The following is a 22,325-nucleotide window of genomic DNA, read 5'->3' as shown; positions in this document are numbered from 1 at the left end:
TGGAAATCTCTGTGCTGCAGCAATATATACTTGAAATCAGCATCAGGGCAGGGCGTCACGTATGTAAAGTTGACACACCTGTTTAACAATGTGGACTAACTCGTCAAGCTGTATCACATGGTCAGTCTTAAGATAGTATATTTTCCGTTGTACCAAGCAACTCGCAGGGATTACAGTGTGTCGCATTGTGTCACTTCTGTGTTGCATTCAATTTCCCACGAAAACAGAAGTAGAAGAATGTAATCAAGGATTTTTTGCCAGATGCCATTTCAAACCTGACGAAATACAGACAAGTGTCGAGAACTTCAAAACAGACAACGGGATTTATCAAACCAGGATGGGAGTCTTTCAGTCTAAAAAGTTTAGTAAGCCTCCTCAGGTTCTCCTCATGGGCCTGGATTCAGCTGGAAAATCCACTTTATTGTTCAGACAACAGCGAGGTGTCGTGATGGAGACATCACCAACTGTTGGCTTCAACGTTGCAACTGTAGAGCTGGACAAGAAAACCTCACTGACCGTGTGGGATGTTGGGGGTCAGGGGACAATGAGACCCAACTGGAGATACTACCTAGAAGGATGCAAGGTACTGGTGTTTGTGGTGGATAGCAGTGACCGTGCCAGGATGGGAGAAGCCCAGAAAGCCTTGAAGAAGATTTTGAGTGATGAGAACTTAAAAGGAGTTCCTCTGATGGTGCTGGCCAACAAAAAGGACATGCCAAACTCTATGACTATCAGAGAGGTGTCTACATTGTTGGAGTTGGACAAATACACAGATCGGGTGTGGGAGATCCAAGCCTGCAGCGCCATTAAGGGACTGGGTCTCCAACAAGCTTTCATCTCTATAGCTAAACTATTAAAAAAGTAATGAGGAACCGAAGCCAGAGGCATTTACAGAACATTATCTGACAGGGAATACGAAGAAATCCAGTTCAAACATATAGTATGTGGACTGCTTACTTTTATTTGATTGCAACCACAATCAAACAAATATTTGATCATGTTGCCATATGTAAACTAAAAAGATTAGAAAGATGGGAAGAGGGTGCACTGATCTCACTGAAATGGAAAGCCAAAGAGCCATGATACAACTACTGTAATTGTGCACAGTTTTGTATATGCTGTACATTATGTAATATTTATATGCCTTCATGTTCTACAGCATCGTGTGATTGAACCTCATGAAACCTGTCAAGAACATGTGTGGGTCATATTTTACGCCAATTATAAATCATATTTTGTTTGAAAATAAAGCCTATATTTATGATCATAGTTTTTGTTGCATTATAACATTAATGTTGTTTACATATAGATGCACTGGTGGCCAAAAGTTTGGAATAATGTACAGATTTTGCTCTTATGGAAAGAAATTGGTACTTTTATTTACCAAAGTGGATTCAGCTGATCACAATGTATAGTCAGGACATTAATAACATGAAAAATTACAATTTGAAAAAAAAATTCAGAACGTCTTAAACTACTTCAAAGAGTTCTCATCAAAAAATCCTCCACATGCAGCAATGACAGCTTTGCAGATCCTTGGCATTCTAGCTGTCAGTTTGTCCAGATACTCAAGTGAAATTTCACCTCACGCTTCCTGTAGCACTTTCCATAGATGTGGCTGTCTTGTCGGGCACTTCTCACACACCTTACAGTCTAGCTGATCCCACAAAAGCTCAATGGGGTTAAGATCCATAACACTCTTTTCCAATTTTCTGTTGTCCAGTGACTATGTTTCTTTGCCCACACTAACATTTTCTTTTTGTTTTCCTGTTTCAAAAGTGGCTTTTTCTTTGCAATTCTTCCCATAAGGCCTGCACCCCTGAGTCTTCTCTTTACTGTTGTCCATGAAACTGGTGTTGAGCAGGTAGAATTCAATGAAGCTGTCAGCTGAGGACATGTGAGGCGTCTATTTCTCAAACTAGAGACTCTGATGTACTTATCCTCTTGTTTAGTTGTACATCTGGCCTTCCACATCTCTTTCTGTCCTTGTTTGAGCCAGTTGTCCTTTGTCTTTGAAAACTGTAGTGTACACCTTTGTATGAAATCTTTGCAATTCAAAAACAAACACAAAGACAATGATAAGCTTCATTTAACAAACCAAATAGCTTTCAGCTGTGTTTGATATAATGGCAAGTGATTTTCTAGAACCAAATTAGCAATTTAGCATGATTACTCAAGGATAAGGTGTTGGAGTGATGGCTGCTGGAAATGGGGCCTCTCTAGATTTGATCAAAAATGACTTTTTCAAATAGTGCTGTTTTTTACATCAGTAATGTCCTGACTATACTTTCTGATCAGTTGAATGCCACTTTGGTAAATTAAGTACCAATTTCCTTCCGAAACAGCTACATCTGTAAATTATTCCAAACTTTTGGCCGCCAGTCTATAGATATATATATATATATATATATACACACACCAATCAGCTACAACATTAAAACCACCTGCCTAATATTGTGTAGGTCCCCCTCATGCCGTCAAAAGAGCGCCAACCAGTATATCAGAATAGCATTCTGAGATATTCTTCTCATCACAATTGTACAGAGTGGTTATCTGAGTTACCATAGACTTTGTCAGTTCGAACAAGTCTGGCCATTCTCTGTTGACCTCTCTCATCAACAAGGCATTTCCATCCACAGAACTGCCCCCCACTGGATGTATTTGTTTTTGGCACCATTCTGAGTAAACTCTAGAGAATGTGCTTGAAAATCCCAGGAGATCAGCAGTTACAGAAATATTCAAATCAGCCCGTCGGGCACCAACAATCATGCCACAGTCAAAATTACTGAGATCACATTTTTTTCCCCATTCTAATGGTTGATGTGAACATTAACTGAAGCTCCTGACCTGTATCTGCCTGATTGAATGCACTGCACTGCTGCCACACGATTGGCTGATTAGATAATCGCATGGATAATTGTTGGTGTCAGACGGACTGCTTTGAATATTTCTGTAACTGCTGATCTCCTGGGATTTTCACATAACAGTCTCTAGAGTTTATGCCAGACTGGTCAAACTGACAAAGTCTACTGTAACTCAGATAACCGCTCTATACAAATTGTGTGAGAAGAAATAACATCTCAGAATGCTATTCTGAGATGCAGGTTGGAGCTATTTTGGCGGCAGGTGGTTTTAATTTTAGGACTGATTGGTGTATGTATATATATATATATAAATATATATATGTGTGTATATAAACATATTATACATTATACTTTTATATACACTGAAAAAATTATTTTGTGGAGGAGTAAATATAGCAGAAAAGATTAAGTACCTTCTACTTTCAGTTAGCTAGTTTTAGTGTAAACTTCAAAATATTAAGTAAATTCTACATTTGTACTCTATTTGAACATGTTAAAATGAATGCACTAGCTTGAACAAATGATTTTATTGTTTATCTTTACAATGCATCATCATGTTTCAATCCTAAAGTAGAAAACCTTGTCATATTTATTTGCTAATTTGAGTAAATTGTTCTTAACTTTTCAAAGCTGGTGTTCCCAGCATGCACTGGGCTTAAATAATTAATGAGCATATTCATTGGTTGCAAGTTCATTTACACTGTTTTTATTGGTGATTTTGATTTTTGTATGTTACACATGGTAACTTTTTTTACTCGGAATGACCTATTCATGATCAAAAAAGTTCTTGTTTCTATCACCATTAAAGCAAGGTGATGATGTCTAATAAACTACATAGCATGCATAAAAGGGATAGTTCACTCAAAAATGAAAATTCTCTCATTTACTCATCCTCATGCCATCCCAAATGTGTATGACTTTCTTCTGCTGAACACACAGCTCTGTAGCTCCATACAATGCAAGTGAATGGTGGCCAGAACTTTAAAAAGCACATAAACACAGCATAAAAGTAATCCATAAGACTCCAGTGTTTTAATCCAGTTCTTGAAAAGCAATATGCGTTGGTGAGAAACAGATAAATATTTAAGTCCTTTTTTACTAAAAATCTCCACTTTTACTTTCATATTCTTCTTTTGTTTTTGATGATTCGCATTCTTTGTGCATATTGCCACCTACTGGGCAAGGAGGAGAATTTATGGTTTAAAAGGACTTAAATATTGATGTTTCTCACCCACACCAATCATATTGCTTCTAAAAACATGGATTTAACCACTGGAGTTGTATGGATTCCTTTTATGCTGCCTTTAATGTGCTTTTTGGACCTTCAAAATGTTGGACCCCATTCACTTGCATTGTATGGACCTACAGAGCGGAGATATTCTTCTAAAATCTTTGTGTTCAGCAGAAGAAAGTCACAAATCTGGGATGGCATGAGTAAATTAAAATTAAAGTAAAATTAACTTGAGAATTTCTAATTAAAGCAACAAGAATTGTGTGTAGCCTTCACTTGAAAATATGTCCTGTTAAATATACTAGCAATTTCTGCCTGGGAATTGTTTTGTTTTTTGAAGAAAAACCCCACTCCAATCTTTTTTCTTTTTTTTTTTTTGTGTGTGTTTGTATGTATGTATGTATATATATATATATATATTAGAATAAGTGCCATTATACTGTACATACTATATATAAATAGTACAGTATCCAGAGATCATGCCATTATTTAAGTTATGTGATAAAAACTTTATTCAGCAAGAGGCAAACACTGGGGTGCTGTTTAATCATTCATTTTTTGTAAATTATTTACACATGGAACTGTAGTGGAATTGCAACAAAAGGCAAGCATGTAGCATTAATTAAAGAGCAGCACTAGGGTGTTTTGATGCATGAATTGACAACTTTTTAAATGTCGATTTATATTAGCTTGTGGTTTCTATCATACTGGATGAGATAGTTTGGTATGGATTAGTAGGGAAACTGTTCCTAGAGCTGTGTATAAGACATATGACATAAGGGATTCATTGTTTGGTGTTATATGACAGGAATGTAAATAGGACAAGGAAAGAAATGTTGCTATGAGTCACTGGTTTGGTGTAATCTTCCATTGTGTCAAGTTATCTCTACCACCGCAATTATGCAAAGGAACACCTTACAGCTTTTCCTCTATTACTCTATGTCTGGAATAAATGCATATAATGTATCAACTGCAGTACAATAGTTCTCTTTCTCTCTCTACATCTAAGTCAATTCACTTTGAATGGCTAATTGTAATTACTAAAATTATATCTGACTACATCCGATTCTATCTATCCTTCTTTGGATACCGATGCATTCTTCTTAAATCTTTCCACGATTGCCAGAGGAGGAGTCCAGGTACCACCACCCAGATCCCATTAAAGAACACCAGGTAGACCCACAGGTACAGCCAGTTGTTCGTGTTGAGGTTAGGACTTCCGATTAGCCAGTCTGGACAGAAGGTCATCCAGCCCCCGTACAACTCGCACACACATAGTGTGATCTGAATAAAGTGCCTGGTTCAGAGAGAAATTTACATAGTTCATGCAAGTGCATGAGGCAGCCTTAAAGGTATGGTTCACCCAAAAAAAGAAAATTCTCTCATGATTTACTCACCCTCATGCGATCACAAATTTGTATGACTTTCTTTTCTTTGCTGAACACAAAGATTTTCATAAAGCCAGAATTTTAAAAGGTCCAAAAAGCAAATAAAAGCAGCATAAAAGTAATACATAAGACTCCAGTGGTTTAATCCATGTCTTCTGAAGCGATATGATAGGTGTGGGTGAGAAACCGATCAATATTTAAGTCCTTTTTTTTTTTTTTTTTACTATAAATCTCCACTTTCACATTCTTTTGTTTTGGCAAATCACATTCTTCAGGCATATCACCACCTACAGGGAGAAAAATTTATGGTAAAAAGGGACTTAATGATTTTTGTCTCACATTACTTCTGAAGATATGGATTTAACCACTGGAGTCTGGATTACGTCAACTTTTCATGCCTTTGAAACTCAAAAAAATAAATAAAAAATAAATAAAAAAAAATCCACACAAAGTTCTGGCCACTATTCACTTGCACTGTATGGACCTACAGAGCTGAAATATTCTTCTAAAAATCTTTGTGTTCAGCAGAATAAAGTCATACACATCTGGGATGGCATGAGGGTGAGTAAATAATGAGAGAATTTTCATTTTTGGGTGAACTATCCCTTTAAAGTGGATGAAACATTCGGTTTCATTTGGTTGGCCATGCCTCTAACATTTTTAATCTCAAGCAATACATTCCCAGAATTTCACCTGTAGTGTTTGTCCTTAATGATGGCGTAGACAAGAAGCAGGGCCAGTGAGCCATCCAAAACCACAGTCAGAAGCTCTAGAGATACTATAGTTGGGTCTGAGTACAACCAGCGTTCATCCGCCTTGCCATATTCCTTCCCTGTAGAGTATTTTAAATAATAACATGCTTTACATCATATAAGAAAAAGCAGCTAAAGAACTGTTAAAATAAAAGGAAATGGAAAAAAAAAATTAAATAGAGAAAGTTCTGCTTAGAACAGCTAAAAGATGAGGTTGGTAATGGGATTACGCGCTCACTTTGCATGATATGAGGATGGCAATGTAGCAGCAAATTTAATTGTTCTAAATTAAATTTTTTGGGTGAGCTATTCCTTTATCGTTGTTTTGCCTGCACTGCACTGTTGATGTATATTGCGCAGTACCATGAATCACCACTAGATGTCGCCCTACACCACAGTCAAACTTTTCTTACGCCTGACCAAATGAAAAGCTGTATAGTGCAAGGCACACAGAACAAATGTTACTCTATGTGCAATATGTAGTAACACGGCTTACTTACACAGCTCTGCAAACAGATTGTCAGAGGTTGCAACATTTCCAACGAGTGACATGTAGACGAAGGGTCCCTCCTATACGATGAAACGGAGGCAAAGCAGGGATTTCTCAGTTATATCAAGTAATCGTAATGGCAGCATTTTCGGATGCACTTTCGCACTTACCAGCGTGAAATGAACTATTGCGTCGTAAAATAACCAAACAAGGACCCACCGATCAACAGTCGAACACTTGTTCCCCCATTTTAGCGCGAAAGCATAACCAACAGCAAACTGTGCAGCACAGGCAACAAGGGAATAAACGGTTACTTTAGTGAAAAGTGCAGGTTCTTGCAGCACACCGTCTTCTGCCATTATGCGCAATGAGACTCAAGAGCATTCATGCAATAACTCTATATCTCAATAGTTAAATAAATGACATCTCCAGGCCCCGCCCATCGTTCTAACGGTGGAACTATGCACCCATAGGTTTGCCAGAACTGTCTCCACTTGCAGTTCTAACACGTCATACAGCAGAGATTAAGTTTAGGCGCCACTAGATTACCCTGTTTAATTTTCATCAAATTAAACTTTTTAAAGATCGTGGTATGTTGAACGACATTATAACGGTGACTATCAGAACGTTACCCATAAACAAATATTTCGCTAAAAAGAATGACAAACAATACAAACAAAAATTCACCTAAACTGTAAATACACTGCCAGTCTTTTGTTGGACACACCTACTCGCCACGTTAGAATAATGAAGTCATTCAAAACTATGATAAATTAGTTTGCATGTATGCAAGACACTGTTGTTGCTTTTCCTTCACTACATGGCCAAACATAAAAATAAAAAATACAGAAAAGTCTTGCAAAACATATTTCAACCATTTAACCATAAACCTTTTACATCATGTGACAAATTCAGTGAAGTCCAAACTTTTGCCTGGTTGTGCACATCATTTTAAATGACCAGTTGTTGTCTGCATTTCCATCTAAAGGTGAGCATGAAACCAGGATAACTATGAATAACATCAATATAAAAATGGATATGACCATCACCTAAAGTTATATCCTCATAACTATCATAACTATCCATATCCATGATCATAAACACTCACTGAGCACTTTATTAGGAACACCTGTACACCTATTTATTCATGCGATTATCTAGTCAGCCAATCGTGTGGCAGCAGTGCAATGGATAACATCATGCAGACACAGGTCAGGAGCTTCAGTTAATGTTCACATCAACCATCAGAATGAGGGAAAATTTTGATTTAGACCACTGCATGATTGTTGGTGCCAGATGGGCTGGTTTGAGTATTTCTGTAACTGCTGATCTCCTGGGATTTTCACACACAACAGTCTCTAGAGTTTACTCAGAATGGTGCCAAAAACCAAAAAAAAAAAAAAAAAAAAAACATCCAGTGAGCGGCAGTTCTGCGGACAAAAATGCCATGTTGATGGGAGAGGTCAACGGAGAATGGCCAGACTGGTTTGAGCTGATAGAAAGGCTACGGTAACTCAGATAACCGCTCTGTACAATTGTAGTGAGCAGAATAGTATCTCAGAATGCACAACATGTCAAACCTTGAGGCGGATGGGTTACAACAGCAGAAAACCACGTCGGGCACTAATAAAGTGCTCGGTGTATATAAAGATCTCACCTTATGGTACAGGTATAGGACTATACAATGTGTAAATACAGGTTACTGCCGTTAAGTGTCATTTAACACCAATCTGTCTCTACACAAACTTAACACAGCATGAGAAAACTCTATTGCACACATCAGAGAGAGAAGAGGAATTCAGAAAAAGCTGAGCTAAAAGGAGAGAAAGGGTAGTAGGAGAAAAGGCTAAAGGTAAAAGAGAGAAAAAGAGACAAAAGTATCAGAGGTTCAATCATAAGAGAGCAATAAAAAAGGATGGCTAACAGCAAGTTTATTTTGGTTAGGTTCATTGATACATAAAGCACGTCCTGAGGGAGTGATGGGTGAAAGATGCGTTACCATAGAAAGGTGCGAAGGGGGGAGATTAGGTGGGTTTAGAATTGTGGTCAATTGTGATCCATATGAAAAGAATGTGAAAGGTGCAGAATGGAAGTTAAGGGATCAATTACAAGTCAGCCAGCAGACTAGAGGAGAATTTAAGTAGAATTATATTATCTACTCCAGAGTACGTCTCATCGTAAAGTCCAGAGATAGGCAGACATGACACCCAAAAGACCCCATATTATAAGCAGCTCCAATGCAACGTGGTAGGTATTCTGAACCTTTTTTTAGTTGCTTTGAAATGAAAAACAAAAGGCACAATGAATTTCAACTCATTCTTTATCTTTAATATGCACAAGAGTTGAAAAAAATACTGATGAGCCACCTTAAAGAGAAATTCAGTTCTAAAATTTATAAAAACATACAAACAATCAGAGGCCAAAATGCGATCTGTCGCTGATTTTTAGATTCTTTTTATTTCTTCAGCAAGTAAAAATCTTGCAACAAGCAATAAGCTTGTATCCATTTCTGATACAAGGCAATGCTTCTTTAAAGTCTTTAAAGTGGCTCGTTTTTCTAGTCGTCTAGGTAAGTTTATGAATTTTAAACTTGTTTTCTTCCTCTCTTTTTGTTCAACAACAAATGGCTAATTCAGAATTCATCAGGGCTGCTTGTAGCTTCCTTACCATCTTTTTCAGCAGTTTGTGGCCCAAACACAACTACTTTAGTCCAAATGCATTTTCCTCCATACAACCCTTTACAAGTGAATGCATGGGGAAAAGAACTAAAAAAAAAAAAAAAACATTGTCCAGTCACAACAGTAAGAAAGCCCATTTTCCAAATGATGGCAATCGTTTGCCATTACAAAACGAAGGTTAAAACAAAAAGAGCAAAGAAAAAAAAATACCCCTATTGGCTGTAAATCGATAATCACAATGTTATTGTTCTGTAGCATCCGAACAATGTCTAGTGGATCTAAGTGTAGTAGCTTCTCATTATATACCTACACAAGAAATTTATTTTTAGTTGTAGCAAATTAAGATGAAAACAAACAAAACAAACAAGGAACAGCAACGTCATGGATTTCCTTTTCCCATTGCTTGTATAGTCAAAATTAAGCGAACATCGCTCTCCAAAAACAATAAGCAATAAAACAGGAAAACCCAAAAGTGTGTAAGACTGAAAAAACTGCCAAAGCGGAAGCTTCACCGATCAAAACGAAAAAAAAAGAATTCACAATCCAATCACTGTTGCAAAGTTTCTCTTGGTTTTTTGACTACAGAGTGCTGAAATGTTCTGATTTAGTGAAAATATCTTCCGACTGGTTACAATTGGGGTTATCTCAATGAACTTATTACTATGGTTACAGACAGGAAGTAGCAAAGATGAACCCAGAGCATTGAGCGCTTCCAGAGCACCCTTCTTGAGCAGAAAGACCTGTTAAGATTATCCCCAAGGACTTCCAAAGGTTGGGGCGGCCCTTTAAAAGTCCTGGCCGAATTGACGATGACCATATCACATAGGTTCCTCCTTGGAAATGTCCGATATTCCCTTTGCAAACCAAAAAGATCGGCACAATGAATGTCCACTACACAATTGCTGAAAAACTTTGAAAATAAGGGTGCTTGACTGTCTCAGATTAGATTTTCTTTGTTCAAACTTTCAGTAAAAGTTTTCTGTGTAATCTGTTGACGTGATTTTTTTTTCTTCATTTTCTTCAGTGTTTTGTACATATACATAATTTCAGGATTTAATGAGAAAAAAGCAAGAATTGGTGGTTATAGTTTCAGTTCTGTTTGCACACCACATATTTAGAGACACCCCCTCCCCCATTTAAAAAATATTCCATGGAATAACCCATTTTAGGCTCGATCATAGATCTAAGAGGAATGGGGGAGGGGGGTCCGATGGCTTAACACAGTAGAAGCTGGATGTCTTGAGTTGGGTGTCTGTCTAAAACTCTAAGATCATCACCAGAAGCACAATGTTTTGAGTGAAGGAAATTTTCTGGAAAGCAAAAGAAAATTCCCTGCCTTTAAATTTCAAGATTCTCTCTTTCTTCTTCCTTGGCTGATATGATGGCTGGTACATCAAAAGAAGTTCCTATTACTGTTCATGCTCTCCTATGAGTGTGAGTGAAAGAAAGAGTAAAATATTTCCTTTTTTTTTTTTTTTTTTTGCTGTTGTTTTGGCAACTTAAGTATAATGAACAAGTCATGTTCTTTTTCTTTTTCTCTTCCATGTCTTGAGGTCATTGAGATCCATCCATTTCTTGAGTGGCATTTGAGACAGGTACTCAGATCCTTCAGTGCCATTTTCTCCTGTGTGAGTGTAGTTTCAGAGCATGGTGATTGGTTGGTTGGTTTATCTTGTTAGTGAGTGGCTGATAGATGATGGGTCAGTAGGTGGCGGAGGGTTGAGGAGCAGCTGGGAAACCCACCATTCTTAAGTTCAAAGTTCCGGTTGTCTAGAACTTGAACTCCTTGGTTTGTAGGTTGGAGGCTGGATCGAAGTTAAATGTGCCTCCTTGGGTGGCCTCAGGAATCAGACTGGGGTCCTCATCAATCTACAAGATTGAAGAGAGAAAAAGAGAGAAAGCAAAGAAGAAAGGTAGATTTAGGCAGATATACACATATACATATAAGTAATTCCAGAACAGAATCTGCAACTTACTGAAAAACAACTAAAAGCACGGTGCAAAGAACCAAACACCTGAAACTACAAAAACTATAGTACAGACAAAATATACTCACATCATCTCCTGAAAAGTACTGATCAATGATTTCAAATGCAAGTTTATAGATGTCCTCATTTTCATGCTGCTGTAGGTTTTCAATTTTTTCCAATCCTGAAAGACAGATGCAAGATAGTTAGTACTGCTACTATATTCACTAATGCGAAAATATCAGTGAAGTTGATGTTTTGTTTTCTTAATAGGGGTTCTATTGTATGTAAATGTGGTGATCCTAGACACATTTAATTCTTTGGCATGCAACATCTGGTTATTTATCAGTACACAACCCAAGAGACTTGATGAATATACCATTTTATTCAGGACCAAATGTAGTAGTTAATATCATTTTTAATCTAATCTGTGAAAAATGGCTATTTCTGAAAATTTCAGGTGAGTTAATACATTTGTATTACAGTAACATTACCTCCACACTCTTCAATGATCTCAGCAATTGTGCTGGCTTCTTCTCCAGCCATGATGAGGATGTTTTTCAATCCATCAAGGACCACCTGGACCACCTGAGAGTCTTTCACTGACAGCAGGTTACAGAAAGGCGGGATCACGTTTTGTTGCACCAGGTACTCCACCTGCCAATCACAGCAAAGTAACCAATGAAAAAGAAGGGAAAAGGAAGTGACCCAGAATCAGAGATTCGTCTTCATCTTTAACGGTTCACACCTGATCCTTTCTTCCACTTATTGTCAAGTTACTGATGGCCCACGCAGCCTCCTTCTGTGTTCCAAAATCACCCTGTTTGGACAGATAAAGCATATTAGACAACTAACCACAGATCAGATGCACTTTAGTACGCAAGTTTCCAAAGAAGACAAGCCCTGGGTCTAGATAAAGCCTTTTAAATTTGCTCTGAATAACTTCTGAAGATGCTCACACAACAGAATTGTTTTTTTCTGAAATAGTTTTGCGTGCCCTCGCAATAAATTGACCATGGTTTTTACTAAAGTAACCATATTTTAACCTTGATATTCCTAGTAAAACCATAGTAATAAAACAGGAAAATGAAAACTATGGCAATAAAATTATTTTGTGGTTATTATGGTTTTACTCCACATACCCAGAGTAACCACAATAATTACCATGGCTAATCTATATTAAAACCATTGTTTTCCAAGCCAAAAAACATGGTTACTTCCTTTACGTAGTTACTTCAATATCACTATAGCAAAATCATGGTTTCTGCCAAAAAAACAAAACATGGTTAGTAGGGCTGGGTATAAAAATATTGATTTTCCGATGCATCGCGATCTTCGTTTGAATGATCTGAATATTGATTCTTAAATCCCAAGATCGATCTTTTACTATATGTGGCAACCCTCTATAATGCAAGTACATCAGTCGCATGTATAACCCAATCTCACGCTATGTGAAGAAAAATGTCTATGATAAGCCACTTACTAGCACAAAGTAAAATCTGCGAGTTGAGAGAAAAAGTTTGGTTTAACTCGTTCTGTGTGTCCAAAGTTGGGAACCACGGATTCATATGTTATTGAATAATGTCTCTCTTAATTTCCTTTCTGTTTTTACAATGAGTTGTTGATAAATAAAAAACAACAACATTTAATTCTACTCACACATGGATGCCCTAAAGAAACCACGCATGTCCTCTCTCATTATATGCGTTTACTGGATGATGCCAGAGAAAGCGGTTTAACACACCAAGGTTTCTCCCAGAGAAAGCTGCTTATGTGGTCATGTAAACACATAAAAGGGTGTTGCTTACTGACCTAGCTGCATGTACACGGGAGTAAAGAGTACGCCGCTTATAAACCGAAACGATGCTTTCTCACAATAACACACTTTCTGGTGTCCATGTAAACGTAATCAATTTAAATGCTTGTAAATAGTACAAATTACGCAAGTAAACAAAATTTATCGAAAATAAATACGCAACATAAGATATGCAATTTCAAGACATTAATTGATGGAACAGACTGAATTTGAACATTTTTCAAAAGCTAAAATGTGACCAATTCGATAAAACAAAACAAAAACTAATGATACAATTTCAGTTGTAAAATTTATATTTTCGAATTGTACCTAAAAGGGTTGCCTAGAAGGTTCCTTTATAATTAAGAGCACTAGCTGAGAGAGATTTCCTTTATATGTAAGCAAAATGGACATTGTAACACAAATGTACCCATATGAATCGATATCAAATAGAAATCAGAATTGAAAGCTTGTGAATCAGAATCCAATCGGGAAATCTGCATCAATACCCAGCCCTATTGGTTAGCCTACAACAGTCATGGTTTCTACAATATTACTAAAGAAAAATGATTTCCGCCAAGAACTATGGATACTACAGTCTACAATATTACTATAATAAAACCAGTTAAAACTATAGTATTTGTATAGCAAAACCATAACCACAAAATTAAGATTTTTATTATAAGAGTTTTCGTTTTCCTGTATCATCACTATGGTTTCACTACGAATATCATGTTAAAATATGGTTACTGTAGTAAAACCATGGTTAATTTATTGGTAGGGAACGCAAAACTTTTTTCAGAAAAAATATTTTCTGCCCTGTCCTCTGAGGGGCTCCGTTATAGTGACAAACTAATAATACTAGATTTTTACATTTTTTAAGAAAACCACTAATAATAATAATAGTATTTAAAATAAATAGTGCAAGAACAAACTTAAACAGCACATAGACTAGAAATGATCCAATAGCTTTGATGCAATGACCTACTGAATCTTATCAAATATACTGAAACCTACTCTAACATCTCTAGGGTCATTCCGATTCAAAGTAAGGATTAACTGCATAGTTTAATCTCCATCCATAATCAGCAGCTTTATATAAGGGTCTGACATTTCAGACGCTATTAATTCTAAAACGATACTGGAGGAAAAAAGAATGAACGTATTGAAAATGGTACACAGCTAATGTCTTACCTTGGCGAGCTGGTGAATGATCATGGGTATGAGACCAGCATCTATTACTGCCTGCACCTGCTGCTGGTTACCTGCTGTTATATTGGACAGGAACCACACTGCCTCCTACAGGGAACAACAGAGCCAAACATGAGTCATGAAGCTTAAATCTGGGACTGGGTAGCTTTTTGGCAAATACACTTTCATGCGGCGTTATAATTGAGTTACAGCAGGTTTTTGCTACCATTTCATTATGTAGGTTTGTCGGTCCTACTTTTACATTAAATACAAAAAATGATTGCTTTAGTCCGACTTAAAATGCATGTAAAATGTCTGACCTTCACCATCTTGATTCCATAGCACACAAATATTGGATGTGGTGTGTGTTAGTGTGTATGTGGTTATCACCTTGTTGATCTTCTCTTTAGGGTGTGTGAGCAAACTGGGAAAGTGAGAGAGGACATCACAGTTGAGCACCACCTGAGTCTGCTCATCCGTCCCTGTTACAATGTTCCCCACTGCTCTCAGCGCCGCAGTCTGAAGAAACCACACACACACAGATGCTTTCAAAAACAGACTTTGTTACATAGTAAATGACTGCAGATTTGCATTGTATTTACCTGAACTTTGACCTCTTGGTGGCTGAGCAGTGGGACAAGGAATGGGACGACACCTGAGTCTATAACCATCTGAATCTGCTCGTTACCTCCATCTGTCAGATACGACAGAGCCCACACCGTGTCTACCAGAATCTAGAAAAAAAATAGAGAAGATTTTTGAAAGCTGAATCAGAGTACAGATTTCATTATGTAGCAGGAAGAATTTCATTAAGAAATGTCTGTACCACATTTAAAGGGATTGAAAATTCTCTCATCATTTACTCATCCTCATGCCATCCCAAATGTGTATGACTTTCTTTATTCTGCTGAACACAAATAAAGATTTTTAGAAGAATATCTCAGCTCTTTAGGTCCATACAATGCAAGTGAATGGTGGCCAGAACGTTTATGCTGCCTTTATGTCCTTTTTGGAGCTTCAAAGTAATCCATATCTTCAGAAGAAACATGATAGGTGTGGGTGAGAAACAGATAAATATTTAAGTCCTTTTTTTTACTGTAAATCTCCACCTCTGACTAGCCTCGACCAGTAGGTGGCAGAATGTGAAAGTGGAGATTTAGAGTAAAAAAAACAACTGTTATCCATTTCTCACCCACACCTATTATATCGCTTCAGAAGATATGTATAAAACCACTGGAGTCTTACGATTATTTTTATGCTGCCTTTATATCCTATTTGGACCTTTCTGGTCACCATTCACTTGCATTGTATGGACCTTCAGAGCTGAGATGTTCTTCTAAAAATCTTAATTTGTGTTCTGCAGAAGAAAGAAAGTCATACACATCTGGGATGAAATGAGGGTGAGTAAATGAGAGAATTTTCAATTTTGGTTGAATTATCCCTTGAAACCTAAAATAAAAAAATGAATAAAAGAAGTATGGACCCACTTAATATTAGGTGGCCTTAACTACTATGTATATAATGTACATACATGGTGTTGCATTGTAATTACATTTAAAGTACCTGCATTTAATTACATCTGTAGTTACACAGTTAACTTCACCCGTACCTCAATCTCAGTAGCAACAAATGTGGATATTTTGCAGAATAGCATGTAGTTACACAGTAAAAACATAGTCTTGTATATATTTAATGTTAGTACATAGTAGTTAAGGCCACCTAATATAAAGTGTGACCAAAAGTACAGATTTTTGTATCAAGAAAATTATTCTCAAATTGCTATAATATATAAAATATTTTTTAAATGAGCATAAATCATAGGCAATACAACACCTAAAATGATGTAAACACAGTTAACGATTTATATAGCATTTTTTACATTAATGAGAGTGAGATCTTTTTTTTTATTATTATTATTGCAATATGTATGTGCCTGCTGGTCAGGAAAATAGTGTCAAAATTAAGATTTTTTTGGGACTTCTATATCTTTTAGCTTTAAGGCCATCTATATGCTAGAAAAACCAATAAAAAATATTGATAAATCATCTTGCACTACAATGTTTTGTCCAATCAGGTGCTCTCTAAATGAGAATGTCCCTCCCCCAAATACACAAAGCATCAAGTAGCAAATTGTGGTTCATGGCTGTGACGTAAAAGCAAATTAGCAATATATAAAATAAATAAAAGTCAGGCTCTTTGGTAAACGTGCATAGAAATTCATTTTGGTGTACTTACATTAATATCTGTATGATATATGAGTACACAAAGGGCAGGAAGAATCTGAGGGAAAGAGAGAGACAGAGACTTCAGGAACTGACATGCTTCAGTTGAAACAACAAATTATAAACATCATGTAAACACGAAATCAGCTGTAAGACAGAATATTCATTAGACCAGCCATCGATGAAACAGTTGTTTGTATAGTCCACACACACACTGTGAGCACACTGTCTAATGATTTCATAGCAGCAGGAGGTACAATATGTTCCTTTCAGCTCAAAGCTAGACCTCCACATCACAGACCAGAGGAGAAAAATGAGCAAAACCAAGTTATATTGGCATTTCCATTACACAGCACAATATCTGCACCTTACAGACTGACTGAATAGAGACTAAGTAGAGAGAAGTTTAATGACACTTCAGTTCATTCAGAGAGGGAGGATGACTTACAAGGCAAGAAAAATATCCTCGAAACATTATATAATTTTTAACACTCCGAGATTTAAGACATTTTAATGGAGCTTCAGTGGATTTAAATGAGAGTTTATAAAGTGCTTCTTACAATATCAATCAGTCAAACAGCCGGCTACCTAAGTGGATCAATTTGACCAATTAAATCGCAGTACTTCCATGCACATTATAGCAGGTCACTGCCTTTCTGATGTGTACTGCAGCAAATAAAGAGTGATATGGTACACACTAAAACTAAAACCAAATTATAAAAAATAAAATGACATGTCTCGATACATGGATGGTTGATTGTTACAACCCCTGTAAGAAAATGTCCTATTTTACTCCAAAATCAAAAGAAACATAAGAAATTATATTTTCAATAGAGAAAACTAAGCCTATTTTTAGGGCCATTAAGATTTTTTTACATTGTGGTCTTATGTTCATGACAGTTCACATAAAGTATCCCCCAACTTTCATTACCGCAATGCAAAGAAAGATGGCCATTATGATATTCTCATTATTGCAAATGTAAAAAAAATCTGACTACTTAAATTGTAAAGTACTTCTACATCATAGTAGTGCTCTTTTGTACTGACTTTCATTTTCACTGATTTAAAAAAAAAAAAAGTCACAATGCAAAAATTATAATGGTCTTAAAAGTAGGCTTTATTTCCTTTATGCAAAATATAATTTACATTTTTTCTTCACAGTGATTTGGGGTTAAATATTACCAGGATGTTTTCTTTACAGGTTTCATTAGAATCACCCAAGGCAAGGCAAGTTTATTTATATAGCACACTTCATACACAAAGTGCTTTACACACACACACACACTCAGTATTTTTAACCCTCCTATTGCATTCGGGTCATTTTTGACCCGGGTGAGGTAGATAATTTTACAATACCACATTGTTTTTTGTACGGGAACTAAACATTGGGACTTTGTCAAAACTATTATTTTATCCCCTTTTCTCCCCAATTTGGCATGCCCAATTCCCAATGCGCTCCGATTCCTCGTGGTTGTGCAGTGACTCACCTCGATCTGGGTGGCGGAGGACAAACCTCATTTGCCTCCGCTTCTGAGACAGTCAGTCCATGCATCTTATCACGTGGTTTCCTGAGCGCGTTAGCAGAGACCTAGCGCGTGTGGAGGCTCATGCTATTCACCGCGGCATCCAAGCACAACTTACCATGCACCCCACCGAGAGTGAGAACCACCTAATTGCAACCACGAGGAAGGTAACCCACGTGACTCTACCCACCCTAGCAACCGGGCCAATTGGCTGCTTTGGAAGCCTGGCTGGAGTCAATCAGCACGTCCTGGATTCGAAATCGCGATTCCAGGGGTCTTTCTGTGTTTTGCATTCACGGGTCAATTTTGACCTGGGCATCAATTGTGGCTTTACACATGATATTATGTAGATTTTTTTTTGTATATCTACAAATTAGATTTTTACTTATAAACACTTTACTTACATTTTGCCTCTTTCCCATACACTCTCACACTTTATGTACAATTTGGATTTAAAAATGTATTTATTTTTTATGAAGAAATGCTGTCCCTATTGCTGTTGTCATTACATCATAATAGCATTTCAGAGAACAACTTTAGATTTTCAGCTGAAGTTATTATGGAAATGAGAAGTGAAGTGACAGTGAAGTTTCGACAGTAGGTGTCCTGTGAACAGGAATACGGGCCGTTTGTCGGCGAGGTCGTCATTTCTTTACTAATACACGGAACATGTTCCTTTCTTCTGTACCGTCAAAGATGCACAATTCGCCTCACAATACTGGCTATTCCTGCTTCCGTGAAACAAATCGAAAGACGCTCGGATGGCAACACTATCATGAAACACATAACTAATTTTAGCCATCCTAGCTAACGTGATATTTGTGTGGGTCCTTCAAATGTTTCTTTAAATGATATATAAGGTCATTAGAAAATGACAGCATCTTCACAGCTGGAAGGCATAAATTGCACTGAACTGTAATTTTTTTCCATTTTCTCCTTTGAAGAGACAATAATGTCGAAATTTCCATGAAAATCAAGAATTTTCTTCAGTGGCCATCGTGATGAAAAAGCCCTTTTAATGGTTTTACCTCGTTTGCCCCGAGAGCACGGCGGTGATGCAAGACAGGTGTTATTTGCGCATGTAACATTAAGTGGCACTTTGGACTCACGTGAGTCACGAGAGAGAACCTGAGATGTCGAGCGGGCATCCAAGCATATCTGTACCACTCTAAAGCAAGCCGAGGATCTTTTGTTTCTTTTGTTATAAATAAAAAATTGTAATCCTGTTAGTAATCCCAAATTTTACTAAATGTAACTAATCTGATTTTTTGTGTGTGTCCTGATTACGTAACACAGTTACAAGTATTCCGTTAGTCCCCAAGCCTGCTGGAAAGCTAGAGCAGATAAACCTTTCAAGTGCCATATGATAATAATAATTGGGCTCTTTACACTTTCATCTTCAAAAAAAAATAAAATAAAAATAAAAATACATAACTAAATTTATCCACTCTCATTTGTGCACACACACTCCTCACCTCTTGTACTGTTTCCATGGGTGGGGGTGGGTCTTTGTTCCGGCACAGGTTGACAATGACCCAGGTAACATTTCTCAGGAAGGTTATGGGGATGGAAGGATTAATAAATGACAAGAGAGGTTTGACCACGCCAAGTGAGATGACGTAATCTCGACACTGAGGCCCATCACCTGCACAGGGGACATAAAAAACAAAGAGATGTCTTAAAATGGTGGGGGTGGGGGGGACTATTTTTACAACATACCATAAATTATCTATGGATAAATCTTTAGGTGTAAATTATCAATGCCTTACTGAAGAAAGAGGTAGCAGCAACAGTATGAAAACATGTTATAGTTACTTATCCAATTCAGAGGCAGTACCAGTAATACTTTGAGGATTTTACAGTTAAGGTCTATGCATTAGAGGTCGACCAATATATAGGTTTTGCAATCGTTTATCTGCAAAAATCCACACCGATAGTTTTTCCCTGTTGCGTACAGTTCTAGAGCGGCTGGGAATGGTCCTCTGTCGTTTTTTCAGTATGAGAGCGGCCTCTAGAGGCGAAATAAAAACTATCACTTCACTGATGCCTTGTGATGTTTGTTTTGACTACACTCTGCATGGAGCGTAACACTTCAGATTCGGATTTAAAACATCAACAACGAAAAGGTATGTATACAGTACACTACAGTACATGTTGTCATATCATTATAAAGTGATTAATTTGTTGACTAGATGCTGCATTCGTAGAGAACAGCAGTATGTTTGCCAACAAGTCTGAGAGGACGCTAACATTAAAGCTAACCTCAAGCGGTTAGAACAATGTGACAAAAATACACGCAAGTCCTACCCAAATGTTTAAATGTCACAATTGTTACCATCTATTACCATCTATCTGCATTAGTTTATATCCAGCTGGTCATGTTTATGCATTCTTTAGCCATTTAAGTTGCATATTTAAAGCTAGTGACATGAGAAAGTAAATTAATATCTTCATACAGCTGAGCGAAACATATAAACAAATCAGAAACACATCTGATTTCAATAAAGAATTTTATCCTCACTGTAATACGATGACTTCAGTTCGATCATATTCTTGCGCTAAAAAAGGCTAGACACAGCGCAACAAATACAGTTTAACAGAAAGCAGGAGTCTCAATATGCTTTTAAAGTTCTTTTTAATTAGACACATCATCTAAAAAACAGTGCTCCTGCACAAGACGCTGAATAAACAAAAACAAAGGGAAAAGACGACGTTCGTTTACATAGAAAAGCAAATGGATGATTGCAAAAGCGTTCAGTGTGAACAGCTCTTTACAGTTGGTGGAAGTCTCTGGCCGTTGCGTCTTTCTCTCATATAAGCCTTTCTCAGATTAAGCAATGAGTTGTTTAAATGCTTTGTCAGGAAAGATGTTCAACTTGGAAATGTGTGTCTCGAGATTCTCGCGTTCGGTTCCAGTCTGTTGTGTTCCATCTGTTTAAACAGCCCCTGGCCTGTGCTCATAGTCTGAGCCGCTTCACCACCGAGTTCAGCCGAATACCACTGCTATCTGTGAATATTGCTACTCTACATACAACTGTACTGAATAAAAAATACTGTGGTATTTCGCTGTTATTATTAAACTTGAATCTGGAGCAGTAGGAATCAGTGCAAGTGTAACACCATGTAAACTGTCTATTAAAGCGTTTTCCCCCCTTATTTTACTTTTGACTTAACATTTGAGAACATGGACTGACTAAAACTTATTTTATTCACATTAGTTGAAAATGAAATGGTCTTTTTTTAACAGCCAGGAAAGAAATGTTCTATGCAATAATATAACGGTGCTGAACGGTTTATATAATTATTGCGCCTCCTGTGGACTAAGGAACAACGTCAATATAAAAATCAGCTGACTTAAAAATTTGAATATTAGTTCATATATATTAATATTTATATATTTCATTTAAAAAAGTACAATACATTTTCATGGTTTAGTCAGTTCTGTTTATTTTTGTAATAAAGTTCAGCAAAATTTTACTTTGAGTGTTTTTTCATTCAGTATAAATTTTATAAACTATCGGTTGATTAATTGGTTATTGGCAGGTACTGCCCAACTTAGTTATCTGTAAAATCCACTATCGGTCGACCTCTACTATGCATGCATAGAACAAAATGGAAAAGTGAAGTGTATGTCAAAAAGCAAACCTATTCACGAGTGGATCACAAATATTCATCTCGCTTAAAGAGAAAATGAAAACATTTACTTTACTATAAGTGGCACAATGCACCTTTCAGCTTAAAGCCAAACAATACTTAAGTTTGAAAATAGTGATAGAAAAAAGGACGAAAGGCAAGCAAGTAAAGCTCTACCTAAAGCCCACAGTATACTTCGGTGCTGCCGTGAATGCTTAGCTTTTTAAAAGTATACTTCATTTGACAGGCGGTTGGGCGCACACATTCACACATTTAGTTTTTGCTTCCAAACAAGAGGAGATCAATTTTATGTGACAACAAATCTTCTTTTGGTGTGAATAAGAACACAGCAAAGCTATGATTTAATGTCTTGTTTACGGTGAATATTCGCTCTTGTTGTGAACAGTCTTCAAATGAAGAGGAAAAAACAGTAACACCTAAGGATGTTACAGTTACTTGTGACATCATTTAACAGTTACTCACCGATGATGTTGCCCAGTGCCCACACGGCCTGCTCGCACACATTCTGATGAGGTGACTGAAGTAGTCTCAAAAACAAAGGGACAGCATCTACAGAGAGAAAATGAGAAC

At 36.9% G+C, this 22,325-nt stretch overlaps 3 protein-coding genes across 5 annotated transcripts in view; 1 reads left to right on the top strand and 2 right to left on the bottom strand.

The window, feature by feature from the left end:
* Window positions 1-26: 26 nt before the first annotated feature.
* Window positions 27-1,269, top strand: LOC127444445 (ADP-ribosylation factor-like protein 11). Its single transcript, XM_051703826.1, has one exon. The coding sequence runs from the start codon at window positions 338-340 to the stop codon at window positions 863-865; it is 528 nt and encodes a 175-aa protein (XP_051559786.1). The 5' UTR covers window positions 27-337; the 3' UTR covers window positions 866-1,269.
* Window positions 1,270-4,614: 3,345 nt separating this feature from the next.
* On the bottom strand, window positions 4,615-7,158 carry LOC127444444 (emopamil-binding protein-like). Its single transcript, XM_051703824.1, has 4 exons — window positions 6,896-7,158; window positions 6,736-6,805; window positions 6,177-6,315; window positions 4,615-5,392 (listed from the first exon to the last, which is right to left on the bottom strand). Exons 1-4 carry the CDS (start codon window positions 7,082-7,084, stop codon window positions 5,164-5,166), a joined length of 627 nt encoding a protein of 208 aa, XP_051559784.1. The 5' UTR covers window positions 7,085-7,158; the 3' UTR covers window positions 4,615-5,163.
* A 1,481-nt stretch (window positions 7,159-8,639) lies between these two features.
* The window catches only part of LOC127444440 (importin subunit alpha-4-like), a 37,680-nt gene continuing 23,994 nt past the window's right edge, over window positions 8,640-22,325 (bottom strand). For all 3 annotated transcript variants that reach the window (XM_051703819.1, XM_051703818.1, XM_051703820.1), the window contains 10 exons: window positions 22,218-22,304; window positions 19,577-19,746; window positions 16,592-16,636; window positions 14,959-15,090; window positions 14,747-14,875; window positions 14,360-14,464; window positions 12,119-12,190; window positions 11,865-12,027; window positions 11,460-11,554; window positions 8,640-11,272 (listed from right to left, as the gene is read on the bottom strand). In XM_051703819.1, coding sequence (XP_051559779.1) covers window positions 11,174-11,272; window positions 11,460-11,554; window positions 11,865-12,027; window positions 12,119-12,190; window positions 14,360-14,464; window positions 14,747-14,875; window positions 14,959-15,090; window positions 16,592-16,636; window positions 19,577-19,746; window positions 22,218-22,304 — 1,097 coding nt within the window. In that variant the 3' untranslated portion in view covers window positions 8,640-11,173. The remainder of the gene's footprint in view (window positions 11,273-11,459; window positions 11,555-11,864; window positions 12,028-12,118; window positions 12,191-14,359; window positions 14,465-14,746; window positions 14,876-14,958; window positions 15,091-16,591; window positions 16,637-19,576; window positions 19,747-22,217; window positions 22,305-22,325) is intronic.

This window comes from Myxocyprinus asiaticus, chromosome 7 (assembly GCF_019703515.2).
Source record: "Myxocyprinus asiaticus isolate MX2 ecotype Aquarium Trade chromosome 7, UBuf_Myxa_2, whole genome shotgun sequence".
NCBI lineage: Eukaryota > Metazoa > Chordata > Actinopteri > Cypriniformes > Catostomidae > Myxocyprinus > Myxocyprinus asiaticus.
The sequence above is the reverse complement of the archived record's forward strand: the minus strand, read 5'-3'. Positions and strand labels throughout refer to the sequence as shown.

What these genes read in the sequence shown, in the direction of transcription:
- LOC127444445 (XM_051703826.1), top strand. Translation starts at nt 338, where the DNA reads ATGGGAGTCTTTCAGTCTAAAAAGTTTAGTAAGCCTCCTCAGGTTCTC.
- LOC127444444 (XM_051703824.1), bottom strand. Translation starts at nt 7,084, where the DNA reads ATGGCAGAAGACGGTGTGCTGCAAGAACCTGCACTTTTCACTAAAGTA. An exon ending in CAATCTGTTTGCAGAGCTGT is followed by an intron (nt 6,316 to 6,735) that starts GTAAGTAAGCCG and finishes AATACTCTACAG; the next exon opens with GGAAGGAATATGGCAAGGCG. An exon ending in ATTAAGGACAAACACTACAG is followed by an intron (nt 5,393 to 6,176) that starts GTGAAATTCTGG and finishes TCTCTGAACCAG; the next exon opens with GCACTTTATTCAGATCACAC.